At 34.5% G+C, this 18,994-nt stretch overlaps 1 protein-coding gene across 3 annotated transcripts in view; it reads right to left on the bottom strand.

The window, feature by feature from the left end:
* FBXL17 (F-box and leucine rich repeat protein 17) overlaps positions 1–18,994 on the bottom strand; it is a 138,095-nt gene that overhangs the window by 37,119 nt on the left and 81,982 nt on the right. Inside the window, exons 7-8 of one of the 3 annotated variants that reach the window (XM_032214119.1) lie at positions 15,357–15,433; positions 1,098–1,422 (exon numbers count right to left, since the gene is read on the bottom strand). The exons of 1 other annotated variant lie outside the window; for it this stretch is intronic. In XM_032214119.1, coding sequence (XP_032070010.1) covers positions 1,397–1,422; positions 15,357–15,433 — 103 coding nt within the window. In that variant the 3' untranslated portion in view covers positions 1,098–1,396. Of the gene's footprint in view, positions 1–1,097; positions 1,423–15,356; positions 15,434–18,994 lie in introns of those variants that run through there. One more of the 3 variants, XM_032214118.1, reaches the window with a different exon arrangement.

Below are 18,994 nucleotides of genomic sequence, written 5' to 3'. Positions count from 1 at the left end.
TACATTTTAATATATTTACTTTATCTGAACTGGAATCAATCCAGCACACCTCTTTGTATTAAAAATCTTGGTGTATCAATGAAAAAATATGAACATCATGGTTCATTAAGAAATTTATGTAATTCTTGATTTATTGACAAAGACAAAGGCCAGAGTTATAATTTACAGAAGTTGAGAAAGCACTGTTCAAAATCTATAGACTGGTTGCACACAAAAATGAAGAACTGTTTTATGTTTGCCTTCCTAAATTGTACTTCAGTTCCTACCTTTGCATTTGTGTGTATGGGAACAAAGTTTTATTAAAATTCTTGGAAATCTCAAAGGAAAAGTTGAAGCAATGCTTTTTAAATTAATTAGTGGGTACCATGAAGCTTTCTCTAAACACTGGTTTCCGTTTCGCTAGAGCAAGAGAAAAAAGTCTGCAGGCATTTTACTGAAGACCTATGATTATCATTTATTTCAGATTATAACTCTTTTACATTAATAACATCTCATAGTTTTTAGGCTGTAGTCATGTACTCTAAATATCTCTTTTAGTGGTAAAGGGCAAATTGTAAAGATACACAGAGATACACAACCTAACTGATGATAAGTAGACACAGGAAGACATCTCTCTCAAATCCATCATTTTCTATGTAGCTTATAGCCATTTCTAGTTTCAGGCTGATTTAACCGTTTATTTATACAGAAAAGAAAGGCATTCTTATCTAGAATGAACAACTAATTAAAATTATCCTATAACTCAAAGTTATCTGTGAGCGACTCAATGTTTTATACAATTTAACATGTCATTAAATAAAACGGAAATCTACTTTTGTAAAAACAGTCTTGTCTAATCATCAGATATTGAAAATTAAGAATATTGAATAAAAACAGCTTAAAATTTATTTTGGATTTCTGCTTGTGACTAAATTTTTGTGTAAACTAATATTCATTTTGAGATAGGAACTTTTATACTACTTTTGTGCAACATACATAGATATTGAAAATGTATTAAGAGATTTATTATTTATATAATACCGAGAGTGGCACAAATGATAGGGAAAAGAGAAAAAGCACAGATAAATACTTTAATTTTAATTTAACCACTTTTAAAGAAGAATTGTAAACTTTATTGGCATATATAAATATAAGGAAAAATGCTAAAATTGTACAAAATTTCAGATAGGAAATGCATAAGGTCTTCTAAGTGAGAAGTTTACAACTTTTCTTTTAGTTGTCTCACAGTATTTCAGCCAATCTTTTGATTTTTTTTTAAAAAGGAGGATCTGTAGTTATCATTCTGAGATGTTGCAGATGATTCGAATTGTAAGTCCCAGACTGACAGGCTATCCTGTACTGTTTCTGCTATGTACTTTGTGAATATGAATTATAATTTCATAAAGTATGATTTCTGTTACAAATCCAGTTCCGAAATGAGTCCTGTAAGAATTTTAAAGTGAAATAATTAGGTGCCTTGAGAAAATTCACAAGAGTTTGAACTCCAACTTGAGGATAATTAACCTAGGATATATGATCCCCTACTATTTGAGAAGATGGGATTATACCACCACTAAACTAAAATATGTGAAAGCAGCTTAAAGAGATGCATTGGAAAATTCAGTAGTTTGTGATTTGTTTTTTGTTTTGAAGAAATCTGCACTAATCCAGGTGACAATTATTTCAGAGATGAGAAGGAATATGTCAGTCAACTAATGTACTTCCCAAACTTTCAAAGAACACCAGAAAGATGTTTCTCAGAATAATAAGGTAATAGGTTATTACCATTTGGTTATAGCAGGAATGGTTTGGAAGATGGTGGTCACATCACAATGGTTACTGGTTAACGGAGAAGTATGTTTCCTGCACTGCTATTTCTAATTCATTAAAGTTATTATAAAATATTGATATCCTATATTTGTGGGCTATAAATATACTGCATTTTAATTCAGATGCGCTGTATGAGTTTGATCAATAATATTAACGTTTTTCCATCCTGTTTTCTCTTACAATCATCCCTGAAAAGATAAAAAATAATTCTAAAGATAGACGTGACCCCATGGAATGACATGAGACCATTTAGGAAACTGTTAGGAAATGGCAAACTAACATTCATTTGGTCTTAGAAGAAGCTTTCAAAACATGAATACATTCTCCAAAGTATGGTAAGTGGATTGCTATTCTGTAATTTTACAAAAAAAAAATCAGGATAAGTTACTGCAGGCATAACTGTTCCACCTTTATTTTATTTTATGCAAATGTTAAAAGTCCACCAACTTAGTTGGAAACTTACCCAAGGCCTTTTTCCTCCATTTCATAATCAATGTTTAATAGAACTGACAATAATTATTGAAATAAAACAGAATGTCAGTTGAACCCTACTCACATCAGTAGTAAATATCTAATACATGTGACATGTAGTTTAGTTCATGAAAAGATGAGATGAAGTTTTATGACAGTCTGTGCATTAAAATGATTAATTCTTTTACTTCTGGCATCAGGTTGACAATGTGGCATCTTGCCAAATATCTTAAAATGTTTAGTGCAAGTAGTACAGACAGTGAAGCAATTCCAAAATTACCTCAGAGAATACTCTGACTTTTCTGCTGAAAGTCTGTCATTTCTTGATTACATGTTAGAAACCAGCATCTTGCTGAATTGGTATCTCAGGTTTTATCCATTATATCATAAAATAATTAGAAATGCAATAAGACCTCAATTTTTTCTAATTAAGACCCATGTTTCTCTCTTGGGTAAATTGTTTAAGTACTTAATTCCAATAAAGTCTTAAAAGTTCAAATAAAATACTTCCTAAAGTGACCATTATTCTCCCCTAATTCAAAAGGAACCAAGAAAGCATATTGTCTTTTGATTTCAAATACTATAGGAAAATGATAGCCACTCGGTCAGCTGCAGATAGATGTAATTCTCTCCTCTATATATAACTGTAAAAGGTATTTAACGGTGCCAAAGCTTTATGTATTCAGTGAAATAAGAATGCTATTTCTCTCTCATTTTTCTCTCATTAAAAAAGTTGGTATATTTTGAATTTTGAACCCCTTTGGAGACAATTAGACAAATTCAGGATCTAATTCACTAATTCAAAATATCCAATATTACTTTGTCTTAAATTGTTTCAAGCCATATGCTACTTTCAGTCTGCAAGAATAGTGATAAACAGAATAAATTATATACTCCAAAGCCAATGAATAATAGTAAACAGATTTTATGTTTAAATCCGTATAATCCACAGTTGCTAACTTAATAATTAATGGAGCATGTCACATGATGACCTCATGTTCTGTGACAGAGCCCTGCTTATTCAAGAATATCTAGTGTGATAGTTATAGTGGGTGCCCTAAGAACAGAGACACCCAGATTCAATCCACCTTCAGTTATAGAAACTTACTGGGTAATTCTGGGATTTGAGTAAGTGATTGCCTCTCAGACCAAATTACCAAAGATTATTGGGGAAGACTGGAGATTATTAAAGATTATTATGAGGAAAATGAGAATGCTATATAAATAAATCCTGAGTTCCAGAAGGAAATCACTATATCATATAACTTATTTTAAATTAAATAACATAAAAACTCTATTCCCAGGTCTTTAGTGAAGGTAAGTAAAGCTGCCTTGGATTCTTTTTTTCTATTCCTGTACAGTTTTGTCATTTTACTTTGTTTTCTGTAATTTTAATTTTTTTTTTGAAAGCTACCAGAATTGTTCAGAATAGGGTGGCATACAAATTTAGTAGTAGTAGTAGTAGTAGTAGTAGTAGTAGTAGTAGTAGTAGTATGTGTGTGTCTGTATATATATGCACAATTAATATTTAGTATAACTATATCATACAATAGTTTGAATAAAGACTACCTTCATCAAATCCTTCTGAAGCTAGCTGCTCTAGCCTCAACATCATAAAATAAATTGATCTGATAAAGATGCTATATAATTTGCTACTAAGTAAATTTAATTAATCTCAGGTTTGAAGATGCAAAATGGACGATGCAGCATCCACAGGAATAGTCTTCCCTTTCTCTGTATATAATAAAGTTCTACCAAATGTTAAATTATCCACCAGCTGCAAGAGTTTAAAAGAAACCATTAAGTTAAAATGAAATCAGGGTGTAAAAATTTAATACAGCAGTGATTCATAAATCTTGGCATGTCTGAATTTATTCTAAATGTCAATTTTATTTAAAACAGGGTCCCCAATACCGTTTACCGGTTCATGCCCAGTTAGGAACAAGGCCACATGGCTGGAGCTGAGCAGATGGGCGAACGAGAAAAACTTCATCTGTATTTGCAGTTGCTCCCCAATGCTAACATCACCACCTCAGTTCCATCTCAGATCAGCAGGCATTAGATTCTCATAGGAACACGAACTCCCACCATAAACTAGGAGTACAAGAGATCTACATTGCGCACTCTCCTAGCCTACTCCAGTCCATGGAAAAATTGTCTTCCATGAACTGGATCCCTAGTGTCAAAAAAGTTGGGGACTACTGATTTAAAATAATAATTTTCTAAAGAAAAGGTTAAAAACTGAATAGAATATAGATGAAATATGGATTTAATAATACGTATGCTCTTGGTATTTCTTTAAAAAAACATTTCCAAAATGTCTTTCCTCAGTACTAAGTTATGTTCAATTACAATATGAAGAAGCATGTATTTTTAAAATTGTTAGAAAGTTTGAAAAGAAATAATATTTTAGAAAAGAAAGATGAATTTGATTACTTTCCAATGCATGGTATAGTTCAGAGGTTACAATAAACAAGCAGCTGTAAAGATTATTTTGAAGGTAAACTACATGTAATTTTTTGGTTTCTGTTGTTCTATGAATACCATGTATATTTCATTATTTATCTATTATTAGAATTGGCCATGAAATGAAAGAACAGTTATAATCATAAAATAAAAGAACAGTTATGATCATGAGGCAACTACAGGTTTAATCAATTTCATAGAAATATATTATGTATGTATGTATTTGGTAAAGATTATATATATAATTTTGGTAAAGATTACACTAATTGGAAAAGATTAAGGATCCTCCTGCATGGGTAGCCTTCTGAATCTACATCAGCAGAGGCAATATGAACCATTGGGACATTCTTTTCTAAATGTAAATTAGAAAATATAAAATAAAGCCTCACAAATTAATAGTTATAGGAATGTATATCATAATTTGTGTCTTCAAGCTGAAGCCTAATGGTAAAAGTACAAGATATGAGATCATGCAAAGAAATATGTACAAGATGTGACATCATGCAGAGAGGTAACTTTGGAGAAATACACAATGACCATTAGCAAAACATGAACTTAGTTTGGTGAAAAAAGAAAGCATAAGAAACTAAGATTGCTATGTTGTGGTCCTCTTTAGTATACGAGGAAGGGAAGTAAAGTGTTAGCTTTTCACGATTCTCTTGTTATTGTCTATCAATAAAATTCTAGTTCATTTTGTATTGCCCATTTCCTGATCTGGCCTACCTTGAAGGGCTAGCACATTATTCTGTTAGCAACTGCACAAAAGACAATAGAGACTAATGTATCTAAACCAAGCAGACCATAACCAATTAACATCATATTAGTTAATTGGGCAATATATTGTTCATAAATATACTAACTAGAAGGAAATATATTTTTCATACCAAAAAAGTTACATAATATTTCGCAATTTCACAGTTATATTACATAATGCAATTTCAAGCCATAAGCCAGCTACTGAGATTTCAGATACCTTTCTATAGCTATTTTAGTTTTTTGCAATTCAATAGTAATTGTAGATTTCTTATTTGATAACACATAATCACATTAAAACTTTTGTTCCCAGTTGAAATGAAACTGAAATTTTACTTCAGAGTAATGAGTTGAAATTAACTTTTGGATTATGGTATTTTTCAGAGTATAAGGCGCACCTTTTTCTGTCAAAAAAGAGGCTAAAAATCTGGGTGCGTCTTATATGCTGAATTCAATATTATTTACCTCCCGAAACCCTGCCCCCTTCACCAAAATGGCTGTGCATAGCCTTTAGGAGGCTTATAGAGTGCTCCTGGAGCTTGGGAGGGCAGAAATGAATGAAAAACGGACCATTTTTTGCTCAATTTTGCCCCCCCCCAAGTCCCCAGGAGCACTCTACAAGCCTCCTAAAGGCTCTGCATGCCCTTTTAAAAAAGAAACAGGCCCATTTTTTGCAAAAAATGGGCCTTTTGGGGAGGTCTGCAGAGTACAAAAACTTTTTTAAAAAAATTGTCTCTTCAAAATCTTGGTGTGTCTTATACTCCGGTGCGTCTTATACTCCAAAATACGCTATTTTCCTTATATTATTTCCTTCCACATTGTTTTGTCCCAACTCTTATTTTTAAAAAAATCTTAAATCAGGGATTGCTTTGTATCTCAAAGACATTTTCTGAAAACTCTGTATATAAACTCAGCTATGATTTACTGTAAGTCAAAACTCCAGGAACCTATTTTCTTTGAAGAATTTAGAGCCCATCCCTCACTGCCATTCCAGAGCTTTACCATCTATCTGATTTTTTTCCCCCTCAGGTCTTTCCTCATTTTGTAATCTCTGTACTTATGGACCATTTCTCTTTAACTAATAAACTCTATCAAAATCATTTGTTCTAACTGTTCTGCTTGGTGTGTACTACAAGTTGTATCCATTCTTCTTTCTAGATTAGTTTCTGCAGGTCAGCTCACCTAATTGGAAAAGTCTAATGTAGAGATCCTTTGCATGCATCACCACTAAAACTATTGTGTCTAAAAAATGATTTCACAGAGACTTACTATTGGGTCAAAGGAATATAGAAAATCATCATTGTTGCTCTGTGACTTTTTCCATCATTAAACCTTGAAAAATTGCTTTCATGGCTTCTTTACAACACAGTATGCTTTTGGAATCTCCACAATTCCAAAAAACCCTTTTCCAGATTTATTTCCTTTGTCAAAAACATACTTGAATCACAGCCTAGTGGATGTGCAATATGCTTTCCTAACCATATCTGTTTAAAGTGTTCCTCTTCTAACTGTTGCTCTTCAGGTGAGTTGAATAACAACTTTCAAAATTCTCAGCCAGCATAGAAAAGTACAAGGATTTATAAAATGAAAAATTAAATTGAAATTATTTTGCACATTTTCAAGCTGCTTCAAATACATTGTCACACATTTTAGCATCCAACAATCAGAATAACCTCAATGATTATTATTATGGAAACAATGAGGTGGTTAGACCGAAGGAGGACTTGCCGACAAATTTCTGCCCTACCTCTCATGGATTCTGCTCAGTTTATAGCATTACTATATGCTTGATTGAAGGATGCTTGACTGATCAAGGACTTAAAAAAAAACTCGTGCCTGTCTTTGTGGCGTTAATGAGGTTCTGAATATAGCAACTGTTTACTTTATTGAATTAACGAAATCTTGCTTATATGAATTCTTATAATTTGCAAGATTTGCTTGTTCATGCTCTCTTCTCCTTTGATTCTTGCAAATAGTCATAAATACAAGATAGGATGAAGGTTTTATGAGCCCATTTGTTGCAAATCCTGATCCTTCTTAGAGCTGAGCGGGGGGGGGGGGGGGGAGGGGAATGGCTCATGGTCACTCAATCAGCCTGTGCTTATAGAACGACTAAAACCTGTGTCCCTCTGCTCCTAGTCTAGTATGTTTTAAAAAACATTAAGAAAATAGGAAAGAGCCATGGTGGTGCAGGGGTTAGAATGCAGTATTGCAAAAGCTTGAGGTTAACTCATCCTTCCAAGGTTGGTAAAATGAGGTCCCAGAATGTTGGGGGCAATATGCTGACTCTGTAAACTATTTAGAGAAGGCTGTAAAGTACTGTGAAGCGGTATATAAGTCTAAGCACTAAGTGCTATTGCTATCCTGGTGAATCAAGGCCAGGTCCATCTTAGCCTAACTTTTTGTTTTTCAGAGTGGCCAACCAGATGCCTCTGGGATGCATGCAAGCAGACAACAGTGATATACAGTTCTATCACCATTGTTCATCCCAAGATGTTTTGAGATATGTTACTAATAGTTTGCTTCCCTTTATTGAGTATATCCATTTAACACCCTCCATGTTAGTGGCAATCACTATGTCATATGACAATAAATTCTACCGGTTTATATTCTAGAACAGGCTTTATCTGGTGTTTAAACAGTTGAAATTATATTTCCCATCATTCCACTATAACTTTGCTATCTGGAATTAATGAGAATTTCCCATACAGAAATTCTGGAAAATTCACATTGGCTATGCCTGCCTAAGAATAAGCTGCTGAAATAATTCTAAATAAACCAGGAGGAACATGACCTGAAAATTTTATAAAATTATTTCTTTACCAGTTTGAAAAAATATAGTTAAATATTATTTAAATGGCATATTTTTAAATACCGTAACATAAGCCTAGCAAATTAAAATTATTTTGTTTTATGGAACATCAGGAAGACAAAGGTAAAAGTGAGAAAATGAAAATGGTAACACTAATAGAATAAATCAAAATATTCAGACTCAATATTTGGCAGGCTGAAAATCCAGATTAATGAATGGATTTGACACAATCATTATTTATACTCAGTATCCTTGAAAGAGGTTATTGTATTCAGGAGTTTAATAACTACAAATGTAGAAGGCGTTTCTTTTTGGATTCTGTTAAGTAACATCATGATGCTTCAAAAGATTTTTTTTCTTCAGGTAAATATTTGGTCAGAATTTACCAGCATAATTTTGTCATTAAAATGTAGAAAGTCTAAAAGTGGCAGATCAATATATCTTAAATATTTCTAATATAACATGTAGCAGGGCATCATAATTTGGGGTGGGGACTACATTAAACAGTATGCTGGAAGCCATATTATAACAAGTGACTGGAGCCAAAGATACTTTAATTTTAATCCAAGCAATTAAACACTATTAATCTTGTTATTTCCTGTATAGTTAGTTACTTTTATCATGTTGAAAATTGCATTTTTTTCTGAATAATTTTAGAATAGCATGCCTAATGCTTTCATGATTGTTACATCTTTGATATATAATTAGAAAATATATAATTAGTTTATGTATCTAGTTTAGCTCCAATTCTACTGCTATTGAATCTTTAATAAACAGCTAGTAGAAGTATATCTACCATATTTTTCGGAGTATAAAACACATCAGAATATAAGATGCACCTTAGTTTCTGGGAAGGAAAATAGAGGGGGAGGGGAATTCTGCCTACCAGGTATTCATTTTTATTCCCTCCACACCAGAAAAGCAAGCAAACACAATAGTATAATAAAATGACACTTTTTGCCACTTTTTTTTCCCCCACCCAGATCATTAGAAAACTCTTAATAAGCTTAATTAGATGTCTGGGTATTCAGCAAAAAGCACTTAACACCTGTAAAAATGTAACAAAGCTGAATCAACAAACCAGTCCAGCACTTGCCTTGCATTGAGAAAACTCAAGATAGCTGAGAGGAAAAATCCCTGCCTTGCCCTTAAAGGGATTATCCCCAAAAAATACGAATCATATAGTCACAGGAGCTCTCTGCATTGCCCTTGAGAGGATTATCTCCCAAAAATAGAAACTGGAGAAAAGTAGTACCTCTTAAGACAGTCTTCAAATATTTCATTGGCGGCTTCTCCCAGCTGGAATGAACCGGGAAATTTTTCCAACAGTATGCTGCAGTAAAAATATTCAAAACTTTTTTTTCAGCCCTAATGATGTGCTAACAAGTGAAGTGGGAAGGAATATCGCTTCAATCGCTAGCACCTCATTAGGGCTGAAAAAAAGCTTTCAAAAAGCTACACACCCAAATTTTCAGCCTTTTAGGGGGGAAAGTGTGTCTTAAACCCCGAACAATATGATAATTGCTTGAATGAGAGATTATTGCTTATTGTTTGGACAGTTATCACAGATAACTGATATAAACAGATATTTTTAGAATATGTTGCAGCTCCGGCCCTCTGGAACGAGCTCCCTGTTGAGATCCGGATCCTTACTACCCTCCCAGCCTTCAGCAAAGCCACCAAGTCCTGGCTGTTCCAGCAGGCTGGGGGGAGCTGAGAAGCATCTACCTCCATAGAAATTGTGAATGTTGGTTTTGTTTTTAATATGTTGTCTTTGTCTTGTTCCCCGCTTTCCCTTGTCTTTTGTGAGCCGCCCGGAGTCCTCCGGGAGTGGGCGGCATACAAGACAAATAAATAAAATAAATAATAATAAATAAATAATAAATTATTATTATTTATTCTGGATAATATTGAATATGAAGTCTAATAATGTTTCTCATTTACTACTATGTTTATGTTTTTAATGGTTCCTGAATTTCCAACAAACACTTATGTTTGGTACCTCAGATGCAACACCTTATTCTTCATGAGCCACAGTGGCACAGTGGTTAGAGTTCAGTACTGCAGGCTACTTCTTCTGACTGCTGGCTGTTTGCAATTTGGCAGTTCAAATCTCACCAGGCTCAAGATTGATTCAGCCTTCCATCCTTCCGAGGAGGTAAAATGGGGACCCAAATTGTTGGGGGCAATATGCTGACTCTGTAAACCGCTTAGAGAGGCTGTAAAGCATTGTAAAGCGGTATATAAGTCTAAGTGCTATTGCTATTTCTATTTGGATGTTCTTAGCATAAATGTTTGCTAATAATTTTGACAATGATGTTTTAAATTAATTCAACATTATTGATTTATTTTTAAAATGTTTTTCTAAACATTATTTATTTATTAATTAATTAATTAATTAATTAATTAATTAATTAATTATAGCATTACTAAACATAATATTGCATACAATTTTACCTATGCAAACAATGCCAGTTTATCCTAAAAACAATGTAGGGAGCTAAATTAAACTAGTCCAAAATTATTCAGCAATTATAAAATTGGATATATGAATGAAATCTTATAAAAAATATATATTAAATGCATTCAAAAATATCCCCCAGGAAGTTTTTTTTAATATGGTCTACATTTGTTTTTCCAAACAGCATTTCCTTACAATACAATGTTGAATTTCAGGACCTATGTATTATTAAAATTTGTTCAGATCTTTTACCTAAAATCTTTTTTGTTGCTAAACCGAGTAGTTATATATTTATAGAAGAATTTTATATGCGCTCTTAGCATTTTTTAATTAGATGCAATGTTTTAGTATGTACACTTAATAAGTATGAATAGAGCAATTGATGAAAGAGAATTACAAATAAACTAGGCCATTAACTTTGCTAGGTCAGAAAGATCCTGACATTTCAAAAACTAGAATCTTTCAAATTGACTTTGGAAAAACTGTAATATATACATTTAAATTGTTTTGGAAATATTTTTAACTACACTCTGCATTGCTCTTTGCCTTCTTCTAAGCAATTTGAAATGTTAATTCATGAATAATGTTTAACATTTGAGAGAAATTATTTCTAGATAACAGCAACTGGATAGTAAAGAACTTATTCACTTTTTTCTCACACAGAGAAGCAAGCCGAGTTGTATATTTTAGAATCCTAAACTGAATATTAATGACAGGTCTCATTAGACGAGTCAGATGAAGAGTATCTCTACCATAAATAATCTTATGGGAAATAACTTACAGAAATGTATACCAAAGCAGTCATCATCAAGGTCAACAAGTACTGGGCTTGGTATTGGAATTTCTGGACATCTGGTGACAAGTGGGCCACATGACTTAGGACTGATACCTGAAAAAACCAGGACCAGCAAATGCAGGACTATTGGAAGAAAAAAGGTTCACCCACTGGAAATATATAGACTGGAAACAAAGAAATAATGATTTGCTATTATAAATCAAGTCCAATAAGAAGAGGATACTTGAAAAGAATACACCGATTGAAAACCTGTTAACATCTGGCAAAATCTACCTGATAATGAAAGATCCAACAAAAAAGGCAACAACAGGCAACTATAGATCAGTTATCTGCTTACCAACAACCTTCAAATTGCTGATTTGGTAGCTGATGCAGCTTCTAGTTGAAAACAAGCTTTTCCCATCAGAGCAGAAACGAAACTATTCTTTCAGTAAGCAAACAAAAGATCAGTTCCTAATTGAAAAGTTTGGATTTTGATTTTGGAAAACTGTAAGGGAAGGAAGACCAACTTGAACTTAATTTGGATTGATTACAATAAGGTATTGGACTCCCTAATTGGATAATCAAGTGCGCAGAAATAATAAAAGTCAGGTGAAACATCAGAAACTATGTGAAAAAATCGATGACACAATGGAAGATACAGTTGATGGTTCATGGTGACAGACTGGGAGAGATTAATATCAAGAGAGTAATATTTCAAGGAGACTCACTGTCTGTTTGTCACTGCATTGATTCCTCTGTCAACAATACTAAATAAATCACGTCATGGCTATCAAACATCAAAAATATTTGCTAGGCTATCCCTATCGTCTTTATATGACTGTGATTTGAAACTGTATGAAAAATACCATCTGAAACGTAATCACTGCTCAACACTGTCCAAATATACAATCACAATATTGCAAATGAATTTGGCCTGGACTAACGTGTCATGTTTATCATCAACAAGGGAAAAAATAGTAAAAATTGAAGGAATTGGGTGCTAGTTTTACCTGAGATGCCGCTTATCTGGGAGGTGGAGATAGCATCCAGGAATGCTTTATATCTTCCACAACATCCAAAGCAATCGAGAAAAGGGTTTTTTCTTCTGGAAGGCTAGCTCCCATCAACAGCAGACAGAACAGCCTCCTGTCCCAGTGGCTGGGGCTTCTCCCCGAACCCGCTGAAGGTGGTCAGATGGCAGTTGGCTGGGTTCTAACAGCGCCCACGAACATTGCTCCGGAACGCTATCTCTGAATGCTATCTCCACCACTATGGAGAACAAGATGACCTTTGGAAATAATCTCAAGAGACTGGATGAAGAAGATAACTACAGCTTCCTCGGTGTCCTTCAAGCTGACATCAAACACACTGAAGTCAAGAAGAAGGTAAGTAGTGAATACATCAGAAGAACGAAGAAGATCTTAAAGTCAAAACTCAGTGATTGAAATATCATCAAGGTGATTATTGCCTGGATAATTTGTCATTAGATACATAACTGGAATAGTGGACCACACTCAAGTAGAACTAAAAGCCCAGAATAGAAAGCCCAGAAAATTGATAATAAATCATGCCATTCATTTGCAGCAACTTTGACAGACTATATTTACTAAGGAACATAAGTGGGTATGAAATGTTGCAAGTATAGCAGATAGATGAAGAAGAAGGAAGAATATCTGTAGAGCAGTGATGACGATACACTGAAGTTAGTATATCATTAAGACTGACTAAATACCATGAGGTCAAATTGGCCTTTAAAGAAGACCAAATGAAGAGAAGAAAAGAGACATGACTAGGCAAATTATTATCTGGCCAGTATAATTAACAAACAAATAATAAAACTAGCAGGCAAAGCAGATAACAACAAGACCTGGCAATGACTAAGAGCAGGAAAACTGTTGAAAGAGATAGTGGGGCTGATTTTGGCTATACAAGATCAAGCTTTAAAGACAAACAAATATGAAACCAAAATTGAGAAGGCAGCAACAGACAGCAAATGCTGCCTCTGAAAAGAGGCTGAAGATATATCAACATCCAAAGTATTTGGGAAGGACTCAACAGGTGGATAGAAATGTCAAATCCAGTCTAAACATCTGGCTGACTGTGGGGCCAACAATAGTAATATAAAAGTTATATAAATAAAGTTCCATATAAATTAATAATGCTACCCATTCCCAGGTACCTGGGTGGTTAATCCATCTGGACCAAGCATCCCAGGAGAAATTGCTGGTGTTCTGCAATGTACATAATGCTGAGACTCATAGGCACTGAGACTCATAGGCACTAACAGTGACAGAATAGCCTTACATAATAGGCCCTTGCTTGGAAATCATGCTTATTTTTAGCTTTTGGGATATTATTAAAAATAAAATTGTTCTGGAAACATGATGAAGTATAATAAAGCATCCAAGAGGAACTAAAAGTGCTTATTTTTTGTGATAGCAACCCTAATTTTAAAGTTAATTTTGCCAAGTCCACAGATACATGTCCACAGATTTTTATTTTGAGAAGCCTCTTTGAATATGCATAATTACCTATGAGATTCTTTGCCTTGGGCCTATCTGTGAAGTTCCACATTTCACATTACTTTTCTTCATATCAATTACTTATATGAACTATATGTAGTATTACAAACCAGAAAATCATGTAACAGCTTTAATCTCTATTCTCCTATTGCTTATTATCTGGAAGCTGAATATATCGTAATAATGTTTAGTTTTATAAATAAACACCTATCTAAAATGGCATCCTGCCCTACTTTCTTTTGAAAATTGCTATGTGATGCTGGAAGTTACAAAAATAAGAACACCTCATATCTACTATATTATGGAATCTGATTCATTGGAACAATGGTTCAAGTTTAGCCACAACATCACATTATCATTGAGTTTTATAATAATAAAGCATGAGATTACATGATCATTAAGTGAGTGTTATAATAATAAAGCATGAGATTCAAACTGACAAATAAGTACTAAAATGAGGGAAACTATAATAAGCCATGCAGCTTCAAATCATAATTTGCCTATTCACTTGGAAGTTCAAACTTACTGCCTATATGCTCATTTTTCCCTTTGGAATTACATATTCCATGTTTGAAAAGAAAAATGTTGACATTTTGATATTTAATATTATTTAAATTATCAAAATTTAAAATTATTTTAAGCTTAATAAATCATACAGAATTTTTCAATAGGTTGACTGTATTTATGAATACTATTAAAACTCCCTTTGTCATGACTTTTAACTGAACAAATGGTGCATTATTGGATAACTATTTTTGAACCAAGGTGCCTCAAATGGGCTAACATACAAAAATGTATCCAAACTCTGGGAATGACATCCAGATAAATGAAATTTGGGGAAGTTATGGCTGCTTCAGTACTACTGGCTATTACTGCTGCAATCATGTGATCTTCATTTTCAACATGTTGTGATGATTTCCCAGTCAGTTTCACAGGTCCTCCCCCTTCCCCTGAATCAGCAGCTTCCGAGGCAGGGCAGGGCAGAAGATTTTCAACACTCTCTGCCAGATTCCCATAAGGAAACATTAAGGGAAAGCTACCAGGTCACTGTTACCACACCTTTTTGCTATGCTAGCTGGAGAATTCTGTTGAAGTCCACAAGTTTTAAAGTTGCCAAGTTTGAAGACCTCTGCTATAAAAGGAGACGCAATTTAAAATGGGGTATCATTACCTCTAGTGCATCCTATCTGACTTATTATTTATAAGTCCCATGACCTGCATCCACCAAAGTCTCCATTTATTCTATATATCCAGGAGAAAAAATAAGGGAAAAATATTACATACCATAATCTGTGATTTCACATGATACCAAATAAAGTTCTTTCAAATTCTGTCCTTCTGTAGCAATGACCTCCACACATCTGCAATACACACAAATCTAGATTAAACAACATTTGTACAGATTTTATATGACTGAAAATCCAGTGGCTACTAGACTTTCGAATGTCATTGACTAATGGATGAAATTAGGTAAAACTTTAGCTTAATGTGAATACATTCTAATATATTTCAAAATATATAACTTCTCTATTTTTCAGGCTAAATTAATTCAAAAAAGTTAATATATTTTAAAATATTGAATAGCATAATGTTTTCTATCTCATTTTATTCTTAATTCAAGATATTAAAGAAATGGATACAAATTAGCAACAAAATGTTTAATAATATCTTACTATCTGCACTTCAATTTTTTTAAAAAATGATACTCCAAATTGTTTTCATTTTGAAATACTATTATATTTTAATTTAAACATTTAATGAGATTATCTTGCAATAGCTACCACTATAAATTTGGACGCTCAATTTTTTCCTGTATGCCTGAGTCAGTTTTACAGATGTCAGCAAATTTTAGGGCTGAAATATGTTTATTTGTAGAAGAATATATTAATTGGAAAAAATATTTTGGTTTTAATTATCTTGTTGATTACTAGAATATATAAATCTGAATTTTATATTATTTTGTTCAAATATATGAAAGGAATAAACAAAACTATACATTTAAGCCATTTTAGAATTTTAAATGTTTTATTTTCAAAGTAAACAATTGTTTTATTGCTAAAGTAGTTAGTTTACAATCCAAAACAGACAACCATTTTCATTAACTAATGTTGTCTTCTACATTTCTCTCTATATTTATTATCTTGAAAATCATACCAGTAACACAGAATTGTTTTTCTAGAGTAGAGGAAATGGCAACAATGTTAAGTAGTAGACCAAATTATATTGTCATAAAAATTTAAGATTGAAACATGTATTATTCAATGTAAAGAGAACAAATTATCAATGCTATATATATAATGTGAACTGCATTGCTTTTTTCCTGTACTTCTAACCTTACTGATATCAACTGATATTTAGTTATTGTATTAAAGTAAGGCATATATACAACAAGCTTTTTAAAAAGTTAAAACAGGGAATACTGCTCTGTATTGTCGCAAAATATTCTCAACACTCAATATATTTGATCTTAATAATAATGAAATGTCTTAAAATATATGGCTTTTTGATATGTGTGCAAAATTTAAATGCTAAATGTGTATTTAAAAATAATTTAAAAGGGATCCATTTTTTCATTACAATTTGTACATTATTCAGAGAAGTCTTCCAAATGCTCAGTGTTTACCTATTGGATAAAATATACGTTAATAAAACTGTAAAATAAATGCTATCAAATTGAGTCAAAAGAAGTTTGAATTATGGCAAATAATTGTCTATTCTATATGCATACATAGCTTTTACGTTTTTGGACTATCTTGCAAAAGCCTGGAACATGGCATTAGTGACAACTGAAATGAACTAATGAGGAAATATGACTACACAGCTTGCAAGAAAAGTGGTCCTTGGAGACCTTGTTACTGTTTGTGATGCATTTCAGCTAATAAAAGCTGCCAGACATTGGTTCAGAATATTTCACTTTTTAAAAAAAATGAAGTTTCAATCACCTTAGCAGTATGAAAAGGAAATGACACAATTAGAAACAGAACCTGATGAGATTTGGAACGACTAGCTGAAAACAGTCCTCTGATCACTGTTACTTTTACAGGAATTGTATTTTTCTAAGGTGAAACTTTATATAAGATATAAACAAGAAAACATAAAGATTAACTGGAAAATATTTAATTAAAGATGGTTCATGTCCTAATGCTAGAAAACATATATATTTTGAGCAGAATACATGTGCATATCACACTTCGTAATATTTCTTTGATATAATTCACTGATAATTTACAATTGCTAATCATTACTGGTTTTCTGAAATTAAATGAAGTTGGCCCAAAGGTGCTTTTTCAAGAGAGCAACTGGACTTTGCTTTTCCTTGAAAACATTTCACTTCTCATCCAAGAGCGCGACTCCACCTGAAGCCCTAGAACAGCGATGGCGAACCTTTTTTGGCTTGTGTGCGATAAGTGGGGGGAGCGCAGGGGGGTCGTGCGCAGGTGTGTCACACCCATAATGCAATCATGACCCCCCAGTGTGCATGCATGCATGAGAGGTGCTCCCCCCTTTTTGCATGCTTTCTTCGCCCTCCCCAGGCTTTAGAGGCTTTATAGGAGGTTGAGGGTGTCTGATGCTGGGAGAGAGCATCAAAGCCTGGGGGGGGGGCGTCCAGCCCCTCCTAAATCCCCCAGAGTGACCAGGGCTGTTGCCTGATTGGCTCTGGATGCCTTCCATCCAGGAGTTGGCTTCCCACCCCCTGTCTGTTGAAGGGCAGAAGTGGACAAAGGCTGCCAGGTCCAGGGGGGCCTTGGGTGGAGCCCCTAGCTACAAGCAAACTGTTTGCTCGTTGGGACGGTTTAAGCCCTCCGGAGGCTTCAGGGACCTTCCGGTTTGCTTGTAGCATCGTTTTTAGTCCTCCAGAAGCTTCAGGGAAGCCTCCTGAAGGTCCCTGAAACCTCCGGAGGGCTTAAACAGACCCTATGAGCAAACCGAAAGTCTGTTCCTGAAATTCCGGTTTGCCCACACGACCTTTTTGGCGCTCTGGAGGCTTCAGGGAAGCTCCTGAAGCCTCCGGGGGGCCTCCGGGGGGGGGGAGAGTCTCTTTTTGCCCTCCCCAGGCTCCTATAAAGCCTCTGGAGCCTGGGGAGGGTGAAAAAATGGCTTTAAAAAAGGGTGAACTATGCTGGCCAGCGCGTGCATGCATGCTGGCCAGCTGAGAGGGCAATGCCTCACATGCCCTGACAAATGGCTCCGCGTGGCACCTGTGGCACGTGTGCATAGGTTCACCATCCTGGCCCTAGAGACTGCTAAAAGGCTCACAGCACTTGACTATCAGACTAAGGTGGGAAGCAGAGGCCAAGAAGATAAATGTCCTATTCTTGAAAATGTCATCCAACATGCACTCCTAACTGCAGTGCAACAACACAGGAACAGTAGAGTCACCAACAGCAGAAACTGAACTGAATTTCTTTCCTTATGTTAACCGATCTGGGTAGGAGCTGCTGCTAGGAGCTGCTTCTCCTGCTAGGCATTCATGCACTGTTGTTAGTTTCTTTAGCCAGTAAGTTGGATCATATTTGGGCCAGGTGCTACCCAGTGCTTGGTATTCTTGATCTAAATCATATCTATTGCTAGATGTCTCCTATTATGATGGTGACTTGTTCCTGTTCTCAGAGATTGCTGTGGTCTGCTCTTAGAATGCTTGGAGAGGTCTGGAGGCTGAGGACAATGCTGCCCCAGGTCTCTCAGGAAGTGGTCAATTGGACAAAGAGCCACCTGCCACAGGGGAGGATTGGCTGCAGACAGGCAGTGGTTCTGATAGGCAGCAGGTCCTCTCTTATGAGAAATAGCTGCCTCCTCCCCAACTCATCCAAGGACACAGAGAGTAGAATGTAGGCAAGTTCAAAAGAGGGCTGTGAAGCTTCTTGGAGAAGGTTGCCCCACCCCTCCTCAAAAGGAACACCTAGTGTGGGTTGACTTAAGGA

The sequence above is a fragment of the Thamnophis elegans genome, chromosome 3, assembly GCF_009769535.1.
Source record: "Thamnophis elegans isolate rThaEle1 chromosome 3, rThaEle1.pri, whole genome shotgun sequence".
NCBI lineage: Eukaryota > Metazoa > Chordata > Lepidosauria > Squamata > Colubridae > Thamnophis > Thamnophis elegans.
The sequence above is the reverse complement of the archived record's forward strand: the minus strand, read 5'-3'. Positions and strand labels throughout refer to the sequence as shown.